The 26359-nt window shown below is 38.3% G+C and overlaps 1 protein-coding gene, 1 long non-coding RNA gene and 1 pseudogene across 4 annotated transcripts in view; 1 reads left to right on the top strand and 2 right to left on the bottom strand.

The window, feature by feature from the left end:
- Positions 1-26359, bottom strand: part of CFAP91 (cilia and flagella associated protein 91) — a 104182-nt gene that overhangs the window by 18245 nt on the left and 59578 nt on the right. For all 3 annotated transcript variants that reach the window (XM_035709837.2, XM_025476238.3, XM_025476256.3), the window contains 8 exons: positions 25752-25934; positions 24770-24912; positions 17239-17355; positions 15739-15810; positions 14279-14425; positions 10641-10862; positions 6423-6571; positions 5762-5853 (listed from right to left, as the gene is read on the bottom strand). In XM_035709837.2, the coding sequence (XP_035565730.1) occupies positions 5762-5853; positions 6423-6571; positions 10641-10862; positions 14279-14425; positions 15739-15810; positions 17239-17355; positions 24770-24912; positions 25752-25934 (1125 nt within the window). The remainder of the gene's footprint in view (positions 1-5761; positions 5854-6422; positions 6572-10640; positions 10863-14278; positions 14426-15738; positions 15811-17238; positions 17356-24769; positions 24913-25751; positions 25935-26359) is intronic.
- Positions 1-26359, top strand: part of LOC112677647 (uncharacterized) — a 50710-nt gene that overhangs the window by 23187 nt on the left and 1164 nt on the right. Inside the window, exon 3 of the long non-coding RNA XR_007407955.1 lies at positions 26023-26168. This is a non-coding gene — a long non-coding RNA (uncharacterized LOC112677647). The remainder of the gene's footprint in view (positions 1-26022; positions 26169-26359) is intronic.
- Positions 1208-1705, bottom strand: LOC112677635 (60S ribosomal protein L27a-like; annotated as a pseudogene).

The raw sequence follows: 26359 nt of genomic DNA, 5'->3' as shown, positions 1-26359 counted from the left end.
TGGTTTGCTAATATTTTTTGAGGATTTTGGTATCTTCGTTCATCAGAGATATTGGCCTGTAGCATCTTTTATCTAGTTTTGTTATCAGGGTACAGCTGGCCTCACTGAATACATTTGAAAGCTTTCCTTCATCTTCTATTTTTCAGAACAGTTTGAGAAGAATAGGTATTAACTCTTTTTTTAAATGTTTGGTAGAATTCTCCTGTGAAGCCATCTGGTCCTAAACTTTTGTTTGTTGGAAGTTGATGATTGATTCATCTCCTATGCTATATTCAATCTTCAAATTTTCTATTTCTTCCTGGTCTAGTTTGGAGAGCTTATATAGTTCTTGGAATTTATCCATTTCTTCTAGGTTGTCCAACTTGTTAGCATATAATCTTTCATAATATTCTCATAACCTTTGCTATTTCTGTGGTGTCAGTTGTTATTTCTTCTCTTTCTTTTCTGGTTGAGTCTTCTCTCTCTCTCTCTCTCTCTCTCTCTCTCTCTCCCTCCCTCTCTCTCGATGAATCTGGCTAAAGGTTTATCAATTTTGTTGATCTTTTCAAAGAACCAGCTCCTTGTTTCCTTGACTTCTTCTATTGCTTTTTAGTTTCTTTTATTTTTTTCTCTAATCTTTATTACTTCCTTCTACTGGTTTGGGGTTTGGTTTGTTGCTATTTTTTTAGCCTCTTTAGGTGTAAGGTTAGATTGAGATTTTTCTTGCTTCTTGAGGTTGGCCTGTCCCCAATCTTACTTCTTAGAACAGCTTTTGCTGCATCCCAGATATTTTGGACCATTGTGTTTTCAGTTTCATTTATCTCCAAGTGTCTTTTGATTTCTTGGTTGACCCATTCATTGTTGAGTAGCATGTTATTTAACCTCTATGCATGTGTCATCTTTCCAGTTTTTACCTGTGGTTGGTTTCTAGTTTCATAGCATTGTAGCTGGAATAGATGCAGAATATGACTTAAAATGTTTTAAATTTGTTCAGAATTATCTTGTGGCCTAACATGTGATCTATGCTGGAAAATGTTCCAGGTGCACTTGAAAAGAAAGTGTATTCCACTGTTTTAGGATGGAAAGTTCTGAATATCTCTTAGATCCATCTGGTTGGTCCACTGTGTTATTCAAAGCACTGTTTCCTTGATTCTTCTCTTTGGATGATATATCCATTGATGTAAGTGGTGTCTTAAAGTCCCCAACTATTATTATATTACTCTCTCTCTTTTTTTTTTTTTGCACTTGTTAGCATTTAATGAACCTCCCCCTGTGTGGCTTTAAGCTACTAGAAAGCAGGTGCCCCCCACACCCTTTGTCTTCTTCTCAGCTCTTCTACTGAAGAATCTGGCCTTCACAATGACAGGCTATTTTGGGACCTTTCCCTTTCCCAAAACTTTGTAGTAGCCCAATCACACCACATAAATAATAGGAGCAGCCCCAGTCTTGTTTTTGGCAGCATTTACCTGTGTCTGCTCACTGACTGAGGTCCATAGTTTATCAAGGTTGACAGTTGGGCAGAAGCTCTGGTTCCTCTTTAAGTGGTAATGTCTCATACCGACTTTTCCAAAGTAACCTGGGTGATATATGTTGAAGTTGATCCTGTGATAATGCATGCCACCAGCATTACCCCAGCCTCCTGGGTGCTTCCGGTGCTTGCCGATGCAGCCGCGGCCATGACTCACATAGCCCGAAGTTTCTGGGTCTTCCTCAGTCTGGATGGCATGTTGGCGGGTCAGAGGAAAAAGGGAGGTGTTTCCTATTATATCACCATCAATTACTTTCTTTATCTATGTTAATAGATAGATAGCTATCTGTTTTACATGTTTGAGTGCTCTGATGCTGGATGCATAAATATTTATAATTGTTATAACTTCTTGTTGAATTGTTGTTCCCTTTGTGGTTATGTAGTGTTTGTCTCTTGTTACAGTCTTTGTTTTATTTATTTATTTATTTTTTTCAGTCTTTGTTTTAAAGCCGATTTTGTCATGGGGTGCCTGGGTGGCTCAGTGGTTGAGCATCTGCCTTTGGCTCAGGGCATGATCCCGGAGTCCTGGGATCAAGTCCCGCATTGGGCTCCCGTGGGGTGCCTGCTTCTCCCTATGCCTATGTCTCTGCCTCTCTCTGTGTTTCTCATGAATAAATAAATAAAATCTTTAAAAAAAAAAAAAGCCTAATTTGTCTGCAATAAGTATAGCTACCCTCGCTTTCTTTTCCTTCCATTTGCATGATAAATGTTTTTGCATCTCTTCACTTTAAATATGCATGTGTCTTTAAGTCTGAAACCAGTCTCTTACAGATAGCATATAGATGGGTCTTGGTTTTTTTATGTCTTGAACCTATGTTTTTTTACTGGAACATTTAGTCCATTTACATTCAAAGTAATTGATAGGTAAGTAACAAATAGCAATGAGAACATATTTTATGTTTGTTCTTGTAGCTCTTCTCTATTTTCTCTTACTCTTTTCTCTCACAGTTTGCTGGCTTTCTTTAGTGATATATTTGGATTCCCTTCTCTTTATTTTTGGATTCCCTTCTCTTTATTTTTTTCTATTATTGGTTTTTGATTTGTAGTTATCTTTAGGTTTATATGTAACAATTTATGCATGTAGCAGTCTATATTAGGTTGATAGTTGCTTAAGTTTGAACCCATTCTAAAAGCACTACATTTTTATTCCTCTCCCCTATCATGTTTAGGTACATGGTGTCATACTTTACATACTTTTTATTTTGTGATTCCCTTTCATGATATACTTAATTTTACTGGTTTTGTGCTCCCTACTTTTCTTACTCCTGCTTGTGGTCTTTCCTTTCTATTCAGAGTCCCCTTTAACATTTCATGTAAGGCTGGCTTAGGGGTCATGAATCCCTCTAATTTGTGTCTGTCTGGCAAACTTTCTCCTTCTATTCTGAATGATAGCTTTGTTGGATAGAATATTCTTGGTTGCACATTTTTTCTTTCAGAACTTTGAACATATCCTGCCCCTCTCTTCTGGACTGCAATGTTTCTGCTGACCAGCTAGTTGTTTTATGGGATATTTCTTGGATATAACTACTCTTTTTTTCTCTTGCTGCTTTAAAAAGTCTTTACCACTACTTTTTGCCATTTTAATTACCATGTGCCTTGGTGTGGACCTCCTCGGGTTGATTTTGTTGGGGGCCTCGTTTGCCTCCTGAATCTGGATTTCTGTTTCCTTCTTCAGATTTGGGAAGTTTTCAGCTATTATTGCAAGTAAAATTTTCTCCCCTCTTTTTTCTCTGTCTTCTCCTTCTTGGATCCTTAGAATGCAAATGTTATTAGACTTGATGCTGTGGCTGAGTTTCCTTAATCTATTTTCATCTTTTATTATTCTTTTTTTCTCTCCTGCTCAGCTTGACTGCTTTCCATGACTCTCTCCTCCAAGTCACTGATCTGTTCTGCTTCCTCTGGTGTACTGTTTTTTTTCCCTCTAGTGTATTTTTAACTTCAGTTACTGGGTTCTTCATCTCTGGTTCTTTTTTGTGTTTTTTATCTTTCTTTGTTGAGTATCTCATGGAGTCCTTCACTCTTTTCTCCACTCCAGTGAGTATTTTTATTACTATTATTTTAAATTTTCTATCAGGCATATTGCTTACCTCTGTTCCATTAGCTTTCTTGTGATTTTGTCCAGTCCTCTCATTTGGGACATATTCTTTTGTCTCCTCATTTTGTCTAACTCTCTATGTCTGTTATAATGTCTTATGAAAGTCAGCTACATTTCTGGCTCTTGAAAGTTATGCACATATGAAGAAGTGGTCCTATGGTGCCTTGCAGTACAATGTCTCCTATTCACCAGACCCTGGCATTCAGAGGTGTCTTGTATGTGTGTTGTATGTGCCCTACTGTTGTGGCTGAATCGTATTTGCCTTCAATTTAGTTGTCTGCAAAGGCTCTCTGTCTGTGTGGGCAGGGTTTGGTCCCTGTTTTAGTGGGCCAGACTGGGATCACCTTGGGCTTGATTTTGGTCAGCCCAGATATTTGCCAGAGCTGTGGTCACACTGAACTACAGGGCATTCCCCTGTGTTGACTCCTGTGAGGCTTTCATTGGTGGGCAAAGGTGTAGTCAGACCAGATGTCTGCCCACTGCGGGGCCTACAGTTGAATTGATGTGTGTGTGGTTATCTTACCCCTCCCTGGGGCAGAAGTCACTTTGGAGTGTTGCTAGCCCACTAGGCCTGCTGGCATAATGTCAGGTTTGTGGCACTGCTTTGGATGAACTCCTGATAAGTGGATTAGTTTGGAGAACGTGGATCCACAGGGGAACATGGGGATGGGACACATTGTCAGTAAGCTAAGTGGAGAGTGTGTGCACTTTACTGGTCCTTGTAGGTATCTGTTTATCTAGGCTGGGGTTGAGGGAGGTAAATGGCACCTGATAGCAATTTTGATTTTGGAGAAGTCTTCTAAAGATCCTTGCCCCAGATCACACATTCTGAGATTAGTAAATCTCCTTCCACTGGACTCAAACTGCTGTTTCCATGCTGTATCCCAGTGGGGCTGTGTGTTATGCTGTCTCTTTAAGAGTGGGGACGGTTTCCTTGCGCTCTCTGGCTCTCCAGGACCAAGCCGCTGATTTATAAAGTTACAAGTGTTGAGCCCTGCTGATTGTAAAACTCACAATGTTAAGCCCCTCTGGTTTTCGAAGCGACTGGGATTCATCTTCTCAGTGCAGGTTCTCCCTTGCTAGCGTGGCTGGTGTGGGGTCTGCTGCTCTCCCCTCTCCATGCTCATGGTGTCCCTCACTTCCATGGACAGTGACATTGGTCAGTTTGGCTCCCAACCGTGTCTGCACCCTTCCTACCATTTCCGATGTGGTCTCTTCTCTACATTTAGGCATTGAAAGTGCATTCTGCCAGGTTTAAAGTCATTTTTCTGGGTTATTTACACTGATGTGGGTTTTATCTAGGAATTACCATGGGAGAAGTGAGTTTAGGATCTTCCTACTTGGCCATCTTCCCTGGAAGTTACTTCACTTAAATCCTGATCTTCTGGTTGTACCCCCCTCTCTGGTAACCTGTCACCAACAGTCTGAAAGCTCCAGAAGAGTATTCTTTTTGAGGGGTGCTTTTGGGTGGGGGCGGAGGGGAGAGAGAATCTCAAGCAGGTTCCATGCTTAGTGTGGAGCCAAATGTGGGGCTTGATCTCATGATCCTGGGATCATGACCTGGGCTGAAATCAAGAGTCAGACGCTTAACCGACTGAGTCACCTAGGTGCCCCCAAAGTATTCTTTTTTAAAGTTTTTTCTTTATTGACTAAAAGCATTAGTCTTCAAAACATGCCACCTTTGACAAATAAGTGAAGATATTTATACTTCCATATAGTTCTGGCAGAAACAGAAGACATCTGTGCACAGAGCAGGATAGACTTAAGCCCTTCAAGCATCTCAGCTTTCCAATACCCACCTTGTATGTGTCCCACCTCCAAAGCTTAGCACAATCTGAAAATCCTATATATTGTCAACATCTGCTTTATGTCTTAAAAAAAATCAAATCACAAAATACAACTCTTTTGGGAACTTCCTCTTAAAGAAGGTTTGGCTTTTGATATTCTGTCACACTTAGAACTGCATCCCATCTATATTAGAGATCATTATATTCTGGAATCAGCATGAAAAGAACTTGACAAGCTCTAAAATAAAAAAAACTCAGTCATTCTCCTTCAAAAATTTCTTCCTACTTCTGCTCATTTTAAATCTCAGGGATACTGACAACAGTTTACATCTTTTCAAAGAAATCACAAAGCAAAGCATTACATTGGCTTACCTTTTTCTTTGACAAACTCCTTCTGTACCTCTGGGATCAGGAAACTATAAACCAACTCAGCAACAATCTCCTCTGACTGAAGCTGAGTTCGACTAAAAAAGAAAAAAAAAAAGTAAACTTTTTCCTTTGCTGCCTTACTTCTGCTGCTGATTTCTACTTAGGTTCTCCTTGCTTGTGTAAGGGACTCCACTGCTCAAGTCCCACCACTGCCTTTTCCTTGATGAAGTAGTCTGAAATATTACACTCCTGGTGGGCTTGGTTAACTTCATGCAAATTCAGATTTGACCCTATCCTTCAATTAGCCTGCCTGCCAGGAAGGGAACTTTAAAGATATAACTTATACAAGAAGCCAAACGTTTTGGGGTGAGGTAATACTACATATGCTTATTCACATTGTTTTCATGATTTGTGGTATTCTAAAAGTAATATGTTAGCGATCCAGACTGCAGAGGATAACTAAAAATTCTACTCCCAGTGCTCCTGCCATACAAAGGTATGGGCATGTTGACTTTTGAAGAGTTATGCAATTAAAACAAAGGACACTGACACAGGAGATATATACTTGTTTCTCCTTGGTGGTAAAATCTTAAGCTCTTGAAAAATACATATGAGTAACAGCCAATGGGTTATCCATTCTGCCGTATGTTCTCTTGATACAAACCGGCTCTCCATTTCATAAGCAACGTCATTGATTTCCTCAGCCATCTTCTCAATTTCTGCCCTGGCTTGTTCTTCTGCAGTATTCTCTTCAGTATTCAGGATTATGTCTTCCAGATAGGAAGTTATAGTATTTTGGTGAACTTTAATCACCTGCAAAACCCAAAAATACCCCTGTTACTGAGAACAGGAATACTACTGTATGAGCAAAATTGGTTGCAAACATTGGCTGACCTTTTTTAAGCAGATCTATTTTTGTTCATTAAGTCAAAAGTCCCCTCATTGATCAATCCTTTTGTTTTCCTGTCCAATCAGTCTGTTTCCAGTCCACTTACCTTCCCATTCGGTGAAGCTCCTCTCCACCTACCCCATTTTAGAATTATGGGTCTTACTTAGGGTGGGCAATATAACACTACAGAAAGATCATGGGCTTCAATCAATAACCCTGTTTTGGATCTTGGCTTTGTTCATTCTGGCAATGTGACTTGGTCAAACTACCCATATGTGGCAGAGACTAAGAGGTATTTCCCAATGTCCTTTCTCTCCTTCTTACATAACAGAGCCCCCTGAATTTTAGCTGCACCAACAGATGTCTAGAGTCAAGACTACATTTCCTAATACCCATAGTTCTGGTTAAGGGTGTACATGCTGAAGCCATCTGTGCACTTTCTAGGTTCTTTTTGCTTTTTTTTTAAGAGAGAGAGATAGAACACAACCCAGTGAGGGGAGAAAGAACATCTTAAGCAGGTTCTATCCGGCATGTAGCCTGAAGTGGGGCTCGATCTCATGACCCTAAGATCATGACTTGAGTCAAAATTAACTGAGAGGCCCCTAGAAAGGATTAAGGGAGAAACCTCGCTTATTTTATTTATTTATTTATTCTCTTTCACTTCTCATTTCATGGGGTCATAATACTGGAGCACCAGAAGTCATCTAAAACTGACATGAGGGCCATGCCATAAGGACGGAAAAGCAGAAACCTAGAGTGATCCCAGGTCTCTGATGAATTTTTAAATGATCATATCCTGGACTGCTGCTTTTTTAAGGTTTCTGAAATTGTGAAATAGAACACATATTTTAAAAGTGCACAGTGACAGATGTACTGTGTAATGAATTAGCGTAAAGCCAGTACCCAGGTAGCCACTGCTAGAATTCTAGGCAGCCACTATGGGCTCTTCCTGACCATAGACCCTTTCTACTGTCATGATTTTACGGTAAACACACTTTTCTTTACAGTTTTCCTCCCTAAGTATGCAATAATAAATAGTACAGTTTAGTTTCCCTGTTTTGTAGGTAGATGGACAAGAAGCATCATAGGCATCAAGTGCAGCATACTTAGTTTTATATGTATTCTGTCTCCTGAACAGATTTTGTATTTCTTGGGCAAAAGGTACTTTTATATTTCATGTCAGAATAGTTCTTTGTATCTGAGATAATGCTTTGGTACTTGATAACAACTCACTATTTCTTGACTGGCATTGCAGTAAGACTCTGAGTATGTAATGTTTACTGTGCATCTACTTGTAAAACACCAAGACCATAACCTGGAATCCCAAGGCCTTCCCTGTGGATGAGACTCAATGACCAGTTTAATACAGTAACAACCAAGCAAGCAATCAACCAAAATATATTTTCTCAGTGTCTTCTGTGCAGGGACCTGTGCTGGTGCTGAAGAAGGCACAAAGTGATATATATACAATATGCTTGCTCTCATGGAGCCCACCCACAGTCTTATTCAGGAGGCAAGTCGCACCTATGTGAAATAATTAGACAACTGAGTCTTATACGAGTTCAGAGGTGAAAAGTTTAATGTTGTCTGCCTCTAGCAGTATATGCACTTGGATGCTTACATATGTCTTTATTAATGTGTAAGTTTCTGGACACACTTGTGCTTGTCTGTGCTTGAATGAATAAGGAAATGCGTAGGTGGCTGTGAATTGTGTATGTTCCTCTATGTCTTTAACATTATGTGCTCTGCATTGTTTCTGAATGTCTTTGAGTACGTGCATACAAACACGTGTCTGTGTTTAAATATACGCCAATGACTATGTTTCTCAATATATTTATTTTTCTGGAAATTTACGTAATGTAAACATTTCTGTTTTTTGGTATATTTATGTGCAAGCATATTTATCTTTAAGAGGGTCATGTGAAGGGAGATTAGAAATTTAAATGATGGATGGGGGCAGCCTGGGTGGCTCAGCAGTTTAGCACTGCCTTCATCCTAGGCCCTGATCCTGGAGACCCGGGATTGAGTCCCACGTCAGGCTCTCTGCATGGAGCCTGCTTCTCCCTCTGCCTGTGTCTCTGCTGCTCTCTCTCTTTGTGTGTCTCTCATGAATAAATAAATAAAATCTTAAAAAAAATAATAAAAATTAAAAAATAAATGATGGATGGTATTTCAACTTGGGGTCCATAGGTGGATACATGACTCACATAAATGATCCTTAAATCAGGCTAGAAGGTTCATCTTAGCCCTTTCTTGCCCTTCCTAGACATGGCTGAAATTTCCTGGGGTCATTCCCACTTAAAAGGTACCTTTCTTGAAGCTGTCACCTCCTCCTTCCTTCCTGTGTTTTTGAACAGAGTGGTTTCTATGTCCCTTTCCTTTTTATTCTCACCCCTAGGCTGGTTCTTCTCATCCCAGCTGGTTTTTCCTTAGTGATATTAGATGTGGTAGTAAGTTTTGGTTTACTAATACTTTTTAAGTCTCAGCAACTCTTTCTGAAGCAAAATGTGTTAGGATGGTAGGAAGCTAGGATATGGATTATAGGCTGCTACAAATTGTAGATGATCTGCTAGTCCAGTTAAAAAGCTGAACTTGACAATATGTAACTCAAAACGCCTCAAGCTGTGTAGAGGGAGAACAATCTGTTTGGTTTTAAAAACACTTGAAACACACAGAGCAAATACTATTCATGAATCAATCCTAATTCCATGAGAACTAGGTAAATCCTAAAAATCTCAGATTAAATAAGATCTTAAAAGGACACTTTTTTTTTTAAACTGAGTATCCACACTTAAAATTCAGACAGCCCTCTTGCCTGTTGGACAGGAAATCTTTTAAGATCCCCATTGGTTCTCTTTCCCATGTGGCCCACATCTGGTCCAAGGGAAATTCTCACAGAGCCTTTGCCTTGACATATTCTGGGTGTGGTGGCCACCCACACAGCCTCATCTATGCCCACCTCCAAAGCAGCCAGCTCCCCAGCTCCCCTTCTCTCCATTTCTAGAGGGTCAGACACTCTAAGTGAAAAGATACATATCAAGATCATCAATGAGTACAGGAAAAGAAACCAACCTCTGGGTGTGTTTTGGCAGGTGTGTGTTGGGGAGGGGAATGGGTAGTCACAGCATAGTTCCTTTTAAAGGAAATCTTCATAAGCCCCCTCCAATTTTCACACTTGAACTTTTATAGTCTTGATGAGGATGAATGCTTTGAGAACTTACTAGTTCCTTGAACTTCCTCTGAATTTACATCTTGCTCACTTTGGAATTTCACACCCATGATGTCTTGGTCAGAATTCTAACTTACCAACCTGGTACGCTAGTTTATATCTTTGGTCAAAACCTCTCTTTTAAATCCCATCTTGTCTATCCACCTGCTGAAATGACACCTCCACTAGAATGTCTTGAACCTAATAAAAATCAAATTCCTGATTCCACCCCTGTCCCTAAACTAATTCCACACTCTGCTCTTCCACCTCAAAAAACAGTATCATAACAAAAAAAAAAAAAAAAAAAAAAAAAAAAAAAAAAACAGTATCATCTTCCCAGTTGCTTAAACCAGAAACTGGACATCTTCCTTGATTCTCCCTATTTCTCATTGGCCTAAACTACTTCAACAGCCTCCTTCCTGATTTCCTTGTTCTCACTCTGTCCTCCCTCCAACCTGTTCTCCACACAGCAAGCAAAGTAATCTGTTTAAAAATGTGTCACTGGGCCCCATCTGTTTCCTCCACGAACTTTACTAGATTTTCTAATTCTACACATATTTGCATGCTATATAGAACTTATGCTCCAGGAGAAAAGGGACCATGTCTGGTTTCTCTCTTCCAAAGTACCTCACAGTGACTAGCATATCATAGTAACTCAATACATAGTTGTAAAACACAATGAAAAACAAAGGACAAATGCCATTTCACATCATGAGTTTCTTCGGGTTTGATTCAGCTCCTCACAAACAAATAGCTTCCAGACATCCAGCTGCACCCCCACTTGCCTCCTTAAATATCTGGTCCTCCTCCCGCAGGCGCCTTTGCTCCACTTGGCGTCGACCACTCTCTTCAGCTTCTCGCATCCTCCGCTGCCTCTCGGCCAGCATGGCAAAAGCATGGATCCTCCTCTCTTCCTGTAGTCTCACTAGCTCTTTGGACAGAAAGTCAAACATGTCTGCCAGCACCCTTCCTTCCAGTCCAGCCAAATGGTTTTCAACCAGTGAGACCTTAAAAATAATAATACATTTTTAAGGATTCAAATTCTACTAAGCATGGGGATGTCTAAGAAGGATGCTGGATTACCCAGAACTCCTGACAGCCACTTCACTTTCAGAATGAACTCAGTGTTATTAGGACAATCATCATACAGTTTCACTCATACAGGGAATATAAAAAGTAGTGAAAGGGATTATAAGGGAAAGGAGGGAAAATGAGTGGGAAAAATTAGAGAGGGTGGCAAAACATGAGATACTCCTAACTCTGGAAACAAACAAAGGGTAGTAGAAGGGGAGGTGGGTGGGGGGAATGGGGTAATTGGGTGATAGGCACTGAGGAGGGCACTTGATGGGATGAACACTGGGTCTTAAACTATATATTGACAAATTGAGCTTCCATTAAAAAAATAAATTAAATAAGATAGGAATAAAAAAAATTTTTTTAAAGGGATATTATCACTAGGCTGGCCCCATCCCAAGAGTTCTTACTAAGAAAACTTATGATACAAACTTAGACATAAGAAAGTGATTGCTCAGTCAGTCACTGACAGGTTAGACTCCTCAAATTATGATGAGGATTTAACAAAACATTTCTGTTAGTATCCACACAAGTTTTTTTTTTTTTTCATTTTTATCTAGAAGGTAGAGTGCTTCTATTTTCCCAGACAGGAAGGGAAATGTCAGGGTTTTTATTAAAAAGATTTTTTTGGAGCTCAATAAAATGGAGTCTCCAAGAAATTCACTCAGGATACCTTTTAATTTTTTTTAAAGATTTTATTTATTTATTTATGAGCGACAGTGAGAGAGAGAGGCAGAGACACAGGCCGAGGGAGAAGCAGGCTCCATGCAGGGAGCCTGATATGGGACTCGATCACGGATCTCCAGGATCACACCCTGGGCTGAAGGTGGTGCTAAACCGCTGAGCCACCTGGGCTGCCCACCCTTTAATTTTTTAATGCTTGGTTCTTTGACACAAGTTTGGGGAATTTTAAGTTCTTGAATCATCAAAGTAGAGAACTGTGAGACTCTTTATTCTTTTAAATAACTTCAAAGTCATTAAGAACTATCTTTGAAACAGAGCAGGAAAAAGCCTACAGGTCTATGTAAGTGTTGAGGTAAAGTTGGGGCCTGGAGTATCTATTTATGGACCCTTCTGTCCTGGCTTTGACACCTGGAGAATAAAAGTGTTTAAGAAGACTGCTTCCGGGGGGATCTCTGGGTAGCTCAGTGGTTTAGCACCTGCTTTTGGCCCAGGGCGTGATCCTGGAGTCCTGGGATCGAGTCCCACATTGGGCTCCCTGCATGGAGTCTGCTTCACCCTCTGCCTGTATCTCTGCCTCTCTGTCTCTCTCATGAATAAGTAAAATCTTAAAAAAAAAAAAAAAAAAAAAGAAGATTGCTTCTTTTGCAGCTTCATCCTGTTCCTTCTCCTATCCTCAGGTATAAGGGGAAAGGGCTCTTCTCCCAGTCTGTACTGGGTTCTGTACTCCTTCTGTACTGGGTTCTTCTCTGGTTTGTATCGAAGGGAGGTAACAACACAGATCTCAAAGGTGATGGAGCTACTGGTAAGACTGTCATTCAAGTGTGGACATCAGCCCCAACACCCTTCTCCTCCTCCTCCCTCACCTCCCAGCCCATACATGCTTTTTAACTACAAAGTTCAGCTTTACTTACATGATAGAGGGCGGTGGAAAGGAAGGGTCACATGAAGAGTGCCTCACTACTGCTTACATTATAAACTGATCATTCAGCCCAGAGACCACAAATGAATCCTCTCCTTGTCTCAGGATCACAAGCTCCTTCAGTTGGGGGGAGGGGGGCAGATGCAACCTTTAAAACCCAAGATGGCTATTTGTTCATGTACAGCCTCCTCCCTCAGCAAGAAATTTGAGAATGCTAAGGTAGTGCAATCTAATTTGAAAATTAAGTAAAAATATTTAGGAAGGTGATTTTGCTGTGATCATATCATGCAATATATTACATAATAGGGAACTGTGCATTTTCTGCACTATTCCCCATAGAAAATACAAGAGGAGGAAAGAAAAAAAAAAAAAGAGGAGAAAAGGAGAGGATCAGTTGGAGGTATATGTGAGGTGCCCCCTCCCTCAGATTCCTGCATATCACTGATGTATCCAGGTAGACGAAAGGTAAGCAGGGTGAGAGTCCTTTGCTAAGTGACTGCTCTTTCCATTAACTCCTCCTTTAGCTGTTAGGTGACATGATAGCAGTTAAGTATGTGCCCACTAACTGGGACAGATGAGTTAAAAAGCCTGGACTGGCTTACGTGTACCTGCTAATGTCTATAATCAGAAACTTCAAAGGGCCAAGGAGGGCATTTTTCTACCCAGTTTCTGGGTCCTGGCGCTCCCATCTGAACAGAAGCACAGGCCCTGGCTCTCTCATTTCCAGGACTCTCAGACCTCCAGATTCAGAGACTCTAGTGTCCACATTCCCTTATTTCTCTGGTCTCTCTATTGGGTCTGTTAGCCTTTGGTTTTCCTCCTCCCTCGCCTACACCAGCTCCTCCAAACTCAGAGACCATCCATAAGCCCAGTGTCTTCTAGGTAGTTTGGTGGAGACAGGTGATTTGGAGACCCTACTCTTCCGCCATCTTGCTCTATCTCCCCCATAAGCCCAGTGTCACGTAAAAGGACTAATGTGCTCATTTCCAAGCTGCTTACCTTTTGTGCCCAATCCCACATGGCCCAAGCAGTACATGTGTTACTAAGGGTGGGTTATATTAACTTCACTGTGAGTTTGCTTTTTTATAACACCAAACTGGGCAAATTGATTCTTTTTCATATTGATTTATAGGTTAAGTGGGAAAGATAGTAAAATCCTGTCTACCCTTTGGTCAGCAACATTAAAAGCTGCACACATGGACAAATGCCAGAAGAAAATAGGAAAAACATTTACAGTTGTTGAGTAGAGCTGCAATTACCAGCTGTTGTCAGATGACATGATGAGAGCCACAGAATACCATGAGATCTTAACATATTTAACATGCAGCTTAACCAGCATGGGCTAGGTACAGTTCCAAAACTCATAAAATAAGTGCTGATATTTTAAAACAAATCTCCTGTCTTTTTTTTTTTTTTTGCTTTTATTTTCATACTGCTGAACCCCCACTGAAATATAGTAGAATCATCAAATACTTAAGAAAATTGGAAGGAAAAACCTTTTTAAAATATGGGATTTGTCCTTTTTTTTTTTGCAAATAAAATAAGACCATATTCAGTTCAGTGAGGGCACCACCCCCCCATTCCAATTCTAGACTGCAGCAGCATTGTTTAAAAATGCCAACTGATAGAGTGATGGGATGGGGGTGGTGGATGTTTCTTTGTCATTTCATTTACTGTTCTTATGATGCTGCTTGTGCAGTAATAACAACCTGAGGAGACAGAGTCACAAGAAATAAAGGAAAGAACCTTGTGCTCATGCAGGTTTCTCTGCCGCTGTAAGGCCAGCGTCACTTGCTTCTCGGCTTTCTTCAGCAGCCTGTCGTCCTCTTGCAGTGCATGGCTGGTGCGTAGCTCCTGGATCAACTCCAGTCGCTTTTCCTTGCCTTCAAACATCTGTAGCAAATCAAATCAAATCAGAAAGAAACTTGCAGGTTAGCATCCCTCGTGCGAGGCACAAGGACTCCTGCTGTGACTGGTGAGGCACTTGTGAACAGTGGTGGGTTTAGTTCTGCCCTCTGGGACCACAGAGCTTAAAGCCCAGCCCTCTTTTCTGCACCGTCAGCAGCTCAGGTAGAGAAAGAGTTGTTAACAGTTGTTTACTCAATTTCTTAAAATGTCTCTCAAAGACAAAATGGTTACTATAGTGTCATATAAGAAACTTGAATCTCCCCTTCATTTTCTGTGCTCTTTCCCTAAGAAGCCTGAGGATGGATGGTATTTTTTATAGTCATGCTTTCTTTTTCTTTTTCTTTTTCCAAGAGATCTGCCCCTAGTTTATAATACATATAATAATGTCTGCTGTGACATTTTTCCTGGGGAAATACTCAAGGAGAGTAAAGAGTAATGCTGGACATGAGATGCTCACCCAGCTTCTCTGGACATACTAATTATAACTGAGTCTCTTACAAGTTACAGCTATAAGAGGACAAAAATTTTTTTAGCTGGTGCTTTATATCAATCCATTTTAAAATTAAAGTGTGCTTGTACAAATAACATGGTAAAGGCTCTATAGTCAGGAAGACCAGAGCTGAATTTGCTAGCAGTTAACATAATCTCAGACTCACATCACTTGCCTGTAAAATGAGGTAACTAAAAGGAAAAAAAATGAGATGATAGATGTAAAGTAAAGAATATACAATGTGAGCTTACATTAGGGGTTCGAAACTGTAGTTAGTATTACTTATCTGTTTATTATTCAAATATTGCTAGCTATATGCAAACTCAAATAATTACAACTTTACGGAAAATTAGGGAATCCACTTGGTTTGTGATGCCTTAATAGTTAAAATTCAGGAGCACCTGGCTGGCTCGGTTAGTAGAGCACGCAAATCTTGATCTCACGGTCCTGAGTTGAAGCCCCATGTTGGGTATAGAAATTACTTACATAAACTTTTTTAAAAAAAAAGTCTAAATTCAAGCAAGAAAATTGCTAGATTTAGCAATTCTAAGGAAGATATTAATTTCACCTTGCCTTGGTTACAACTGTGACAAACAGCAAGCAAGCAGATCCTTTCTTTCCTTGACACCGTGCTGCCCACTTGGCAAACTATGACAGTAGAAAGGAATGAGCAGGTCATGCAAGAGTATATAGCTCCATAAGACAGCAGGGTGCAAGAGGGAATTCACCCCAAAGAACCAGTACATACACATTCTATATATCTATTCTCAAAGGAGAAGCACAGGACCAGTGGATAGACCCTACACACCATGTTCTGAACGACTCTTCCCCGAAGTAACTTTTGAAGGTAGATCACAGCCATTTCTATATCTTCTTCTTCCTAAAAGAACAAAGTAAGAATCAAGCAGCTTGAGAACAGCAGTGGTCAGCATCAAATAGTTTTTTGAAGACTTAGATCAAGCAAAAGAGATTGTGCTAGATGCCAAAAAGATTTAGAGAAATAAATAAGGCCTACACTCTCATTGAACATAGAGTATTTTAAATGTTACTTACTGTATTGTTAAAATTCATCATTTTTATAAGACATCATTAAAAAATCGTATCAAAAGCAAAAAATTCATTCTACCCCTACAAATTAAGCCATTTTCATTTTTCTATATTCCTTTCCAGCAAAATCTTTCTTGAAGCAACAAGTATTGCCTTATAATATCTCTTTTGCAATTGTTTTTTTTTTTTTTTTCATGTTTGATCAAGAGTAGACTAGGAATACAGCTAGTCTATGTCAGAGTCTAGAGTAAGGTACTTCTCACAAGAATTTAGATAAACTGGTAAAATCAGAATGGACAAGATTAGCCACCACGAAAATCACCTTAAATGACTATGTTTTTTTGCTTTTGACAGTCTGCAAATCTATTAAAGTACCTCTGAATACAAAAGAAAGCAACAGAAATCAACAGCATAAACACATTTAATAGACGATGTGTTAACCATAGGAGTGATTGGCACAAAGTCTAGAAAGGTGGATGTCCAGAAGCATATCCTGGCCAGTCAGTGAGAGTACTGCAGTATCTCTACACAGGTCACACAGGTGACCCGTCAGAGGCATTAATGAGATCTGTCAACTCCTTTCCCTCTGACATAGCACAACAACCTTATTAATATGATCTGGCTTCTTGTGAGAATTGCCTTAAACAGGGAGATAATGGGCTGAGAAGAAGGGTTGCTAAGAATATCCCCATCTACCAGGCAGTTATCCTCCCACTGAGCAGTACATTTGTATTGTGTACTGCTCTCTAGGAGTTTCTTGGTCAGGTGGGGGGTGAAGGTTTTGAAGGGGGAGGGTGGCTGTCAAGTCCGAGTCAGTCCTAAATCCTGACTAACTCTGGTACCTTGGCCAAACTGGGTTAGGAGATCTATGAAGGTGAGGTATGACCCTGGTCAGGGTGAACTCTTTGAGCCAGTCCTACCTCAGAAGCCAGCCTGTCCTCATGACATCTCTGGCACTTCACTCTTCTCTGACTTCAGCTGTCCAGAAGCCACCTCCCTATGTTGCAAGATGGTTATGGTAACTGATCGTCATTTGATCTTTTTTTATTTGACACACATGAGGAATACCTTTTGATGCCTATTTTTCTTGTCATTTTGCTTATTTGTGTGTTTGATGTTTGAAGCATAAGAATATATGCCATAGAAGTCAGATATTGAGAAGGTAATCCTGTTAAATTAGGTTTGTTTTTAAACCAAAGTATCTAAGGATAAACAGACAACAATACTGAATTTAGCATTTCGAATAAAGTTTCAAACTTACATTGGAACTCATTTCCAAGGTTGGCGTTGGAAGCCGAGGTTGAGGTACAGCCTTTCTTTGAAGGAAGCGCAGAAGTTTCTTTGGTTCAAGAACTTTATTCTTCTTATCCAATATTGCCTGGAATAACACCAACTAGCATCACTTCTTACCTTTGTATTTTCTTCCACTACTAGATCTAGACACAGGTTTGAATATCAATCAGAAATAATCTTCACTATGGCTATGCCAGGACTTTTTGAATAAGGCCAAAACTGGGTGCTTGTATGACCCATGGAATAGTACGATACTCCTAAACATCAGCTAAACACTCAGTAAACAGGGCACGTAGGTTTTATCCATTTTAATCAAAGATTTGGAGGTTTAAAAAAAATTGAGATTTTAAAAGATTTGGTCATGTGTGTGTGCAAGCAAATCCCTGACTCCTTTTCTTCTACAAGAGCCAATTAACTGTTTAAAACAAGTTCCTGGGCAACAGAAAATTTCCCCCGGCCATAAATGACAGAAATCTGTTATGTTCTGTTGTTATGAAGGAACTGAGGAGCATTAAAGGCAATTGTCTCCAAGTGAAGAAAGAGCTTTCCTTTGGCCATGAAAGCCTGCAGCTCACATTTTCTGAAAATGAACTTGTTTCCTTGTGAAAGAGTATGTGTGTGTTTTGATTTCAACATACATTTTATTGATTTTACTTTTGATCACCAAAAGCCCCCCAAATTATACATGACATTATAATTTGTTATAATGGTTTTGTTCATTGCTTCTGTTTTCAGCCATACGGGGATACTTTTAACTTAAAAGTATCAAAAAGCCTGATCTCTGTTGTTTAAAAATCATACTTGAGAATCATGTTTTTTATCATATAATTTTTACATTAGTTTTCCCACAGAAAATACAGAGAACATAGATAAAAACAAGTACTAAGCCAAATCTTGAAATAATAAACATATGAAAATTGAGTAAAATTTGAAACCACATGACATTATTGTGGTTTTAACAGAACCCTCTGAGTTTCTACAAGATAAAAACTGACACCAAATACATAACAGCTCTAATATATAACAGTTCTACAATAACCACAACAACAGACTCAACAGAAAGCAGCAGCAGTCTAAAAAAAATAATAATTCTGAAGTCAAGCATCTCTTGAGTGTGTTGCCCTGAAGAGCACTACAATGAAACCATTTTAAAACCAATCATTTATAATATGTTGGTAGGGATCTGGGAAAACTGGCACTCTCACATATTCAGCATTTAGTACGCATTTATGTAAGAAAATTTGTCAATATCCATCAAAACTATAAATGCAGGCATATTGTGGGCCAGCAATTCATGTCTAGGGATTTTCTTTTAGATATGTTCATACATATACTAAATTATATGCAAACAGCATTATTTTTGATACAAAAAACTTGGGACTGGTTAAACATGTTACATTTATATTATGATGTATCATGCAAAAAATGATGTAACACAATTACGGGATGATCTCTAAGATATATTAGATAATAAAAGCACAGACAGAGCAGTGTGGATTATGTATTAACATTTGTGCAAAAAAAATTTGTGTAAAAAAGTTGAAGATACTTATAGGTATTTATATTTATTTTCATATATTTCTAAATATACACATATACATATTGGTCATGTGTGTGTGCACACATGAGATCTCTACATGGAGATATATATAGATACAGATATATTTGCCTGTAAGATATCTCTGGAAGGAAAACATCTTATACCAAAGCCAAGAGTTCAGATAAAAACAAGGACAGTAAAAGAATGTGAATTCTTTGATACCATCAGCTACAACAAACATTAAACACAGCCCAACATCTAGCCAGATTAATATAAATCCCACCTATAGCCTATTTACCTCAGTTCCTATTGCTTTATAACAGATGTCAGGCTTTCAACAAAAAAACTAAAAGGCATTCCAAAGGCAAGAAAAACACAGTCTAAAGAGAGAAGTAACTATCAGAACCAGAGTCAGATATGATATAAATGTTGGAATTATCAGACAGAAAAATTAAAATAACAATGATTAATATGTTAAGGGCTCTAATGGAAAAGGTAGATGACATGCAAGAACAGATAAGTAATGTAAATAGAGATAGAAACTCAAAGAATCAAAAGGAAAGGCTAGAAATCAAAACATTGTAACAGAAATGAAGAATGCTGTCAATGGGCTCATCAGTAGACTCAAAAAAAAAATAAAAGAAACCAGGAACTTGAAGATATGTCAATAAAAACTTCTCAAAGTGAAATGCAAAGAGAAACAAGGAAGTAGAACAAGATATCCAAGAACTGTGAAATGATATCAAAGGAATAATATGTTTAACTGGGATACCAGATGGAGAAGAGAGAATGCAGAATAAAATTTGAAATAATAATGGCTGGAAACTTTCCTAAAGTAATAACAAACACCCCCCACAGATCCAAAAAGCTTAGAGAACACTAAGCAGGACACACATGCACATGCGTGCACACACATACACACACACACACACACAAAACACCTCAGGCATATAATATTTAAATTAGAGAAAACCAAAGACCAAGAGAGAAGTTTGAAAGTCGCCAGAGAGAAAACACACCTTAACTATTGAAGAACAAAGTTAAAAATTACAGTGGAATTCTAGTCAGAAACCATCCATGCAAAAAGAGAATAATGGGAAATCTTCGAAGTGTTGGGAAAAACTCCCACCAACCTAGAATTCTACACTCAATAAAATCATTATTCAAAAGTGAAAAGATCACAATTTTAAACTTACCTGTTTCAAAAGATACTATCAAGAAAGTAAAAAGACAAAAAAATAAGAAGACATCCCACAGACTGGGAGGATAATCTGTGAATTGTATATCTGACAAGGGTATAGTCCTTGGAATATATAAGAACTCCTACAACTCAACAATAAATAGACATTAAAAGTAACATCTATAATAAACAAACAAAAAGACAACCCAATTAAAAATGAGCAAAGGATCTGAATAGACATTTCCCCCAAAAAAAGATATACAAATGACCTGGGGTGCCTGAGTGGCTCAGTTGGTTAAGTGTTTGCCTTTAGCTCAGGTCATGATCCTCAGGTCCTAGGATCAAGCCCTGTGTCTTCTCTCCTTCTGCTAATGCACACACTCTCAAATAAATAAATAAAACCTTTAAAAAAAAAGATACAAATGACCAAAAGGCACATGAAAAAGATGCTAACACTCATTAATCATTAGACTAATGCAAATTTAAACCATAATGAGAATATCACAGTACACACACTAGAATGGCTAAAATAAAAAAGATAGGCAGGAATAAGTGATGGCAAAGGTACAGAGAAGGGGATCCCTGGGTGGCTCAGCAGTTCAGCGCCTGCCTTTGGCCCGGGACATGATCCTGGAGTCCCGGGATCGAGTCTCACATTGGGCTCTCAACATGGAGCCTGCTTCTCCTTCTGCCTGTGTCTCTGCCTCTCTCTCTATATATATATCTATCATGAATAAATAAAATTTTTTTAAAAACGTACAGAGAAATCAGAATCCTCATACATTCCTGGCAGAAATGTAAAACAGTATAGCCCCTTTTGAAACAATCTGGTAGTTCCTCACAAAGTAAAACAGTTATCTGGTGACCCAAGAATTCCATTCCTAGGTACAAAGCCAAGAGAACTGAAGAACTTATGTCCACACAAAAATGTGTACTCAAATGTGCCTATCAGCATAATTTATAATAGATAAAAAGTAGAAACAACTCAAATTTTTATCAACTGATGAGCAGATAAACAAAATGTGATACATCCACACAATGGAATATCATACAGTCATAAAAAGTAATGAGGTACCTACCTACAACATAGATGAACTTTGAAAACATCATGCTAAGTTAAAGAAACCAGACATAAAAGGCCATACATTGTTTGATTTCATTTATATGAAATGTTCAGAATAGGCAAATCCATAAAAGGAAAGATTAGTGGTTGCCAGGGGCTAGGGGGAAGAAGGTAATTGTGAGTGACTGCTAATGGGTACAAGGTTTCTTTTTGGGATAGAGAGTATTTTGGAATTAGAAATTGGTGATAGTTGAACAATCTTGTGAATATGTATACTATAAACAACTGAACTGTATATTTTAAAAGAGTGAATTTTATAGTATGTGAGTTATATCTAAAAAAGAAATCATATAGGAGAAATAAAGACTTGCTGAGACAAACAAAAACAGAGAGTTCATTGCCAGGAGACCTTCCCCGTAATAATTGGTAAAACAAGTTCTCCAGGCAGAAGCAAAGTGATATAGGTCAGAAACTTGCATTTCTATAAAGAAAGGAACAGTGGAATACAAAGAATAAATGAAGGTAAAATAAAATATTTTTATTTTTAATTGATCCAAAATATAACTGTTAAAGCAACAAGAGTAAAAACGTATTGGGTGATTATAGCATATGGATCAGTGCAATGAATGACAGCAATGCCAATGGACAGTAGGAATGAATGGGGAATAATATGCTATAAGGGACCTGTACTACATGTAAAGTGATAATATTATTTGAAGGTGTACTTAGATTATTTTATATGTAAACTCATATACTAGTTCACAAGACAAACATACCTAAGTTTCAAATAGGGATTACTGCCCATAGAGCAAAGGAGTTAGAAGTTATTTCAAAAAGAGTGAAAATTCCTGCAAACTTAGAAATTTAAAAACCTAAATACTTATAGGTTCAAAACTGTAACAGATATTTTTAAAAATTAGATACTAGTATTGATAAACACTCCATATCAAAACTAATGGAATATACCAAAGCCAGTGTTTTGAAGGAAATGCTTAGCCTTCAATACTTATTTATAAAACTGATGAGTGCCTGAAAATTAATGAACTACATGTCTACTCTAAGTTAGGAAAAGAACTACAAAACAAAAAGAAGAAAGATATATATGAATGGGAGTTACTGCAAATGAAGTAGAGAAAATCAACAAAGTCAGAATTTCGTTCTTTAGAAAAACAATACCAAGAAAATTAATAAGCCTCCAGCAAAAATGAATAAGGAAAAAGAGTAAGAGCACAAATAATATTATAAATGAAAAAAGGCATGATTATAGTACAACAAACACTAAAAAGATTTTAAATAATACTATCAACAACCAAATGTCAAAAAATATGAAAAGCTAGGTGCAACAAAATCTATAAAGAAAATGTAATTTTTCAGGATACCTGGCTGGCTCAGTTGGGTTATAAGTGTCCCACTCTTGGTTTTGGCTAAGGTCATGATCTCAGAGTCATGAGATCGAACCCCTAAGTTGGGTTCTGCACTGGGCATGGAGCCTGCCTAAGATTCTCTCTCCTCCTCCTCTCCCTCTCCTATCCCTCCTTAAAAAAAAAAAAAAAAAAAAAAAAAATTAAAGTTAAAAAGAAATTTAAAAAAAAGAAAAGTTAATTTACTAAAACAATGCAGATAGTTCCGTAAGCAGTAAGGAATTTGAAGGAGTGGTTGGAATTTTCCCATGAAGAAAACATCAGTCTCATAATTTTAATAAGAATATTCTACCAAACTGAAGAAATAGGTCATTTTATTTTATTTTATTATTATTTTTTTTTTTAGAAATAGGTCATTTTAAACCTATTTAAATTCTTTTCAAAAGTAGAAAAGAAGGAATACTCCACAGTCATTTCAGAAGACCTGGATAACTCTGACACCAATGCCATACGTAGTCAAAATGAGAAAGAAAAAGGTGATTTCACTCATGAATATGGAATCAAAATTCTGATAAACTTATTAGTAAATCAAATCCAACAATGTATTGGTTTTTTTCTTTTTCAAATTTTTATTTAAATTCTAGTTAACAAATAGTATAATATTGGTTTCAGAAGTAGAAATTAGTGATTCATCACTTACATATAACACACAGTGCTCATCATAACAAGTGCCCTCCCTAATACCCAACACTGTATTGAAAATAAAACACCTTGACCAATTTAGGTTCATTCCCAGTGCATAAGAATAGATGAATTTTGTAAAAAACAAAACAAAAACCTATAAATGTTCCTTATTACCATAATTTTAAAAAGAAAAATATATAATTACTTCAATTCATACAGATAAAACATGATAAAATTCAGCAGGAACCCATGATTAAAGTTTCAGTAAATGAGGAAAGAAGAGAACTTCCATACTCTAATAAAAAGTGTCTGAAAAAAACTCTTACAGAAAGTGAGAGAATAATGAACACAGTTCAGAATGGGTAAATGGAGATAGGGGAATGAGGTGAGAAAGAACCACATAGATACACATGAATTATTGTCAAAGTCCTAAATTTTTTTTATTTTTTATTTTTTTTTATTTTTTTATTTTTTTAAAGATTTTATTTATTTATTTATGATAGTCACACAGAGAGAGAGAGAGAGGCAGAGACACAGGCAGAGGGAGAAGCAGGCTCCATGCACCGGGAGCCCGACGTGGGATTCGATCCCGGGTCTCCAGGATCGCGCCCTGGGCCAAAGGCAGACGCCAAACCGCTGCGCCACCCAGGGATCCCCTAAATTTTTTTTAGAGAGAGAGCATGGATGTGCACCTTGCAGGGCTGGGGAAGGGGGATGAGGTGGGGGAGGGAGAGAATCTTAAGCGGGCTCCACATCCACATGGAGCCACAGCAGAACTTAATCTTACGTCCCTAAGATCATGACTTGAGCTGAAATCAAGAATCAGATGCTTAACCACCCAGGCGCCCCAAGGTCCTAATTTTTATTTTGATTATGGGCTTCTGTGGATTATTCTATTACTAAAACCAACTGAACACACAAACACATGGACCAGTGATGAGATTATGTCATGAACCTGTGAGCCTCAAAGGGTAGTTCCTGCAGATCAGCATTACCTGGAAACTTGTAACAGCTGCAAATACCCCAGCCCCACCCCAGATCTACTGAATCAGGAACTTTGGAGGTTGGGCCTAGCAACATGTGTTTTAACAAGTGATTCTGATGCATGCTAAAGACTGAGGAGCGCACTCATAAATCACAAGTTCAAGAGTCTGTACGCTTGTAGTCCAATTAACAAAAGGGAAGCACAGCTGGAAGATGCCATGTACTCGTTTCATGAGGACAACCATTGCACTTTCTCATGTGGTTGGGCTTTAAACCAGATTAGAGAGCACTTGAACATGATTCCCTTTCTTCCTGATGCCCTGGGAACATTCTAAAAGAGAGAAAATGAAGTCTTTTTGACTATTAAAACCAGCAGTAATTCCTAACACTAGAAACCTGCTACCCCTAAACGCAGTGTCAGGTTTTATTATGTAGATCCAAAGTCAGAACCACTTTTAGGAAGTAACATGACTCCTGCAAATTGGGAGAAGAGCCTCCAGCAGATTTTCCTACAGCTTGAAATGAGGGGGGAAAACACTGGTTCAGCATAGCACTGGCAAATTCCAAAAGATGAAAGTCTGGAGAGGAGAAAAAATGTAGAGTGATGTGTTGAGAACTACTGGACACTGCAGTTTTGGAGATGGGGTATCTCACTGCAAAAGTCCTACTAATAGCATCTTGTTCTACCTTATGAACCTCTGCCAACTCATGGTCCATCCTTGCTGCCCTCTTGAGAAAACCGGCTTTCGTGGTAGTGACTTTTGGCTTCGGAGGTCTGATTCGGGGTTGTGTCACAAAATCTGGGAGACTTGACTCAAGTTCAACTAATCCTACAGGAATGAAGTACATGTTTTTAGTATTCAGTGACTGCAGTTGGCGTTTGAAAGCATATTGTTAATTTTAGTAGCTGTTTGCCAAGTGGTTTCATTTGGAATCGATCAGATATATAGCTCACATAATTGAAGTGGCCCCAAAACATAAAGCAAATTTGTGCATAAATTAGCTCATGTTCTCAGTGATTTAGACCATAAAATGCAAAATGCATTCTAATAAAATATTTCCCTAAAAAAAGGAATGAGTTTTATGATAATAACCAACAGAAATTTAGTGGACCACCATTCTATCGGGGATGTACACCGATTTATCATATTCTGCTCTGGAGAGTTCAACAGTGTGACCACCAACTCATGATCTTGGCCATGTGTATGCTTCAACTTGTCAATGAAAATTTAAATAACCTAAATAAGCCTCTCTGGGACTTGATGAGAAGTATAGCCCTCACCATGAATTTTATCCCCTAGTTATCCATTTCGTTACCCACTAGCTTTCTAGCACTTCTTCTTTAAGGGCTGATTTCATGATAAGTTCCTTGTTTACTTTCTAAAGCTTGTATAAAAGCTTTTTTGGTTTCATTTTTCTGTGACTTTATTAGTGACATTGAACACGTTTAAATGTTTAGTAGCTAAACACTGATATATTGTTATATAGTGGATCCATTTACTTGGGTCTTAGGAGTTTTTATTGGTTTGTATGAACTTATATTAATAATAATAAATGTGTTCATTGCTATTTCTTGAAAATATTTTTATTTGTTGTTTAGCCTTTAATCTAATATTTCTAGTACTTTAATACTGCTACTACTGGACTTGTAATTATGTAAATTGCTTACCTTCATAGGTGTTGAGATAGTAGTTTTTTACTACAAAGTCCTCTGAATTGTTGTCAGGGAAACGACCAAGACGAGACAGAGGCCCATAGACCTGTGATGCATAATCAGAATAATCCTTGATGATATTTCTTCTCTCTAACTTCCCTTCTATATTCCTTCCCTTTCCCGCAAGTTTTCTGATTGCTAGAATAAAACATACCTCTGTGACTATCTTCAAAATATTGTTCTGAACAAATGCATAATAATAGGCCAGTTCTACTTTTATTCACAGGGAAGCTACTCAGCGGAATGAATTTCAACGATGGCCACTCACTGCAGCCGGAATGTAACACTAAGAACAGAGGTCATCTGTGTGGACCAGATCATCATGAGACAAGTGCAAGTGACAGAAGCTGAGTCGATTAGTGTCCTCAGTTGGTATGCAACAGAAATCTTTTATAATTGCATTCCAAGCTCTGAGGCAAGAAGGGGTATTCAGTAACAGTTTGTCAAGCTAATGAAAGAAACTCAAAGTAACCCAAAAAAACCATGGTCAGTGGAGATTCGGAAAATTATTTTCTCCTAGGAAAATAATTGCAAGGGAGGAAAGACTACAGGTTCTTCGATAA

Source organism: Canis lupus, chromosome 33, assembly GCF_003254725.2.
Source record: "Canis lupus dingo isolate Sandy chromosome 33, ASM325472v2, whole genome shotgun sequence".
In the NCBI taxonomy this organism is placed as follows: domain Eukaryota; kingdom Metazoa; phylum Chordata; class Mammalia; order Carnivora; family Canidae; genus Canis; species Canis lupus.
The sequence above is the reverse complement of the archived record's forward strand: the minus strand, read 5'-3'. Positions and strand labels throughout refer to the sequence as shown.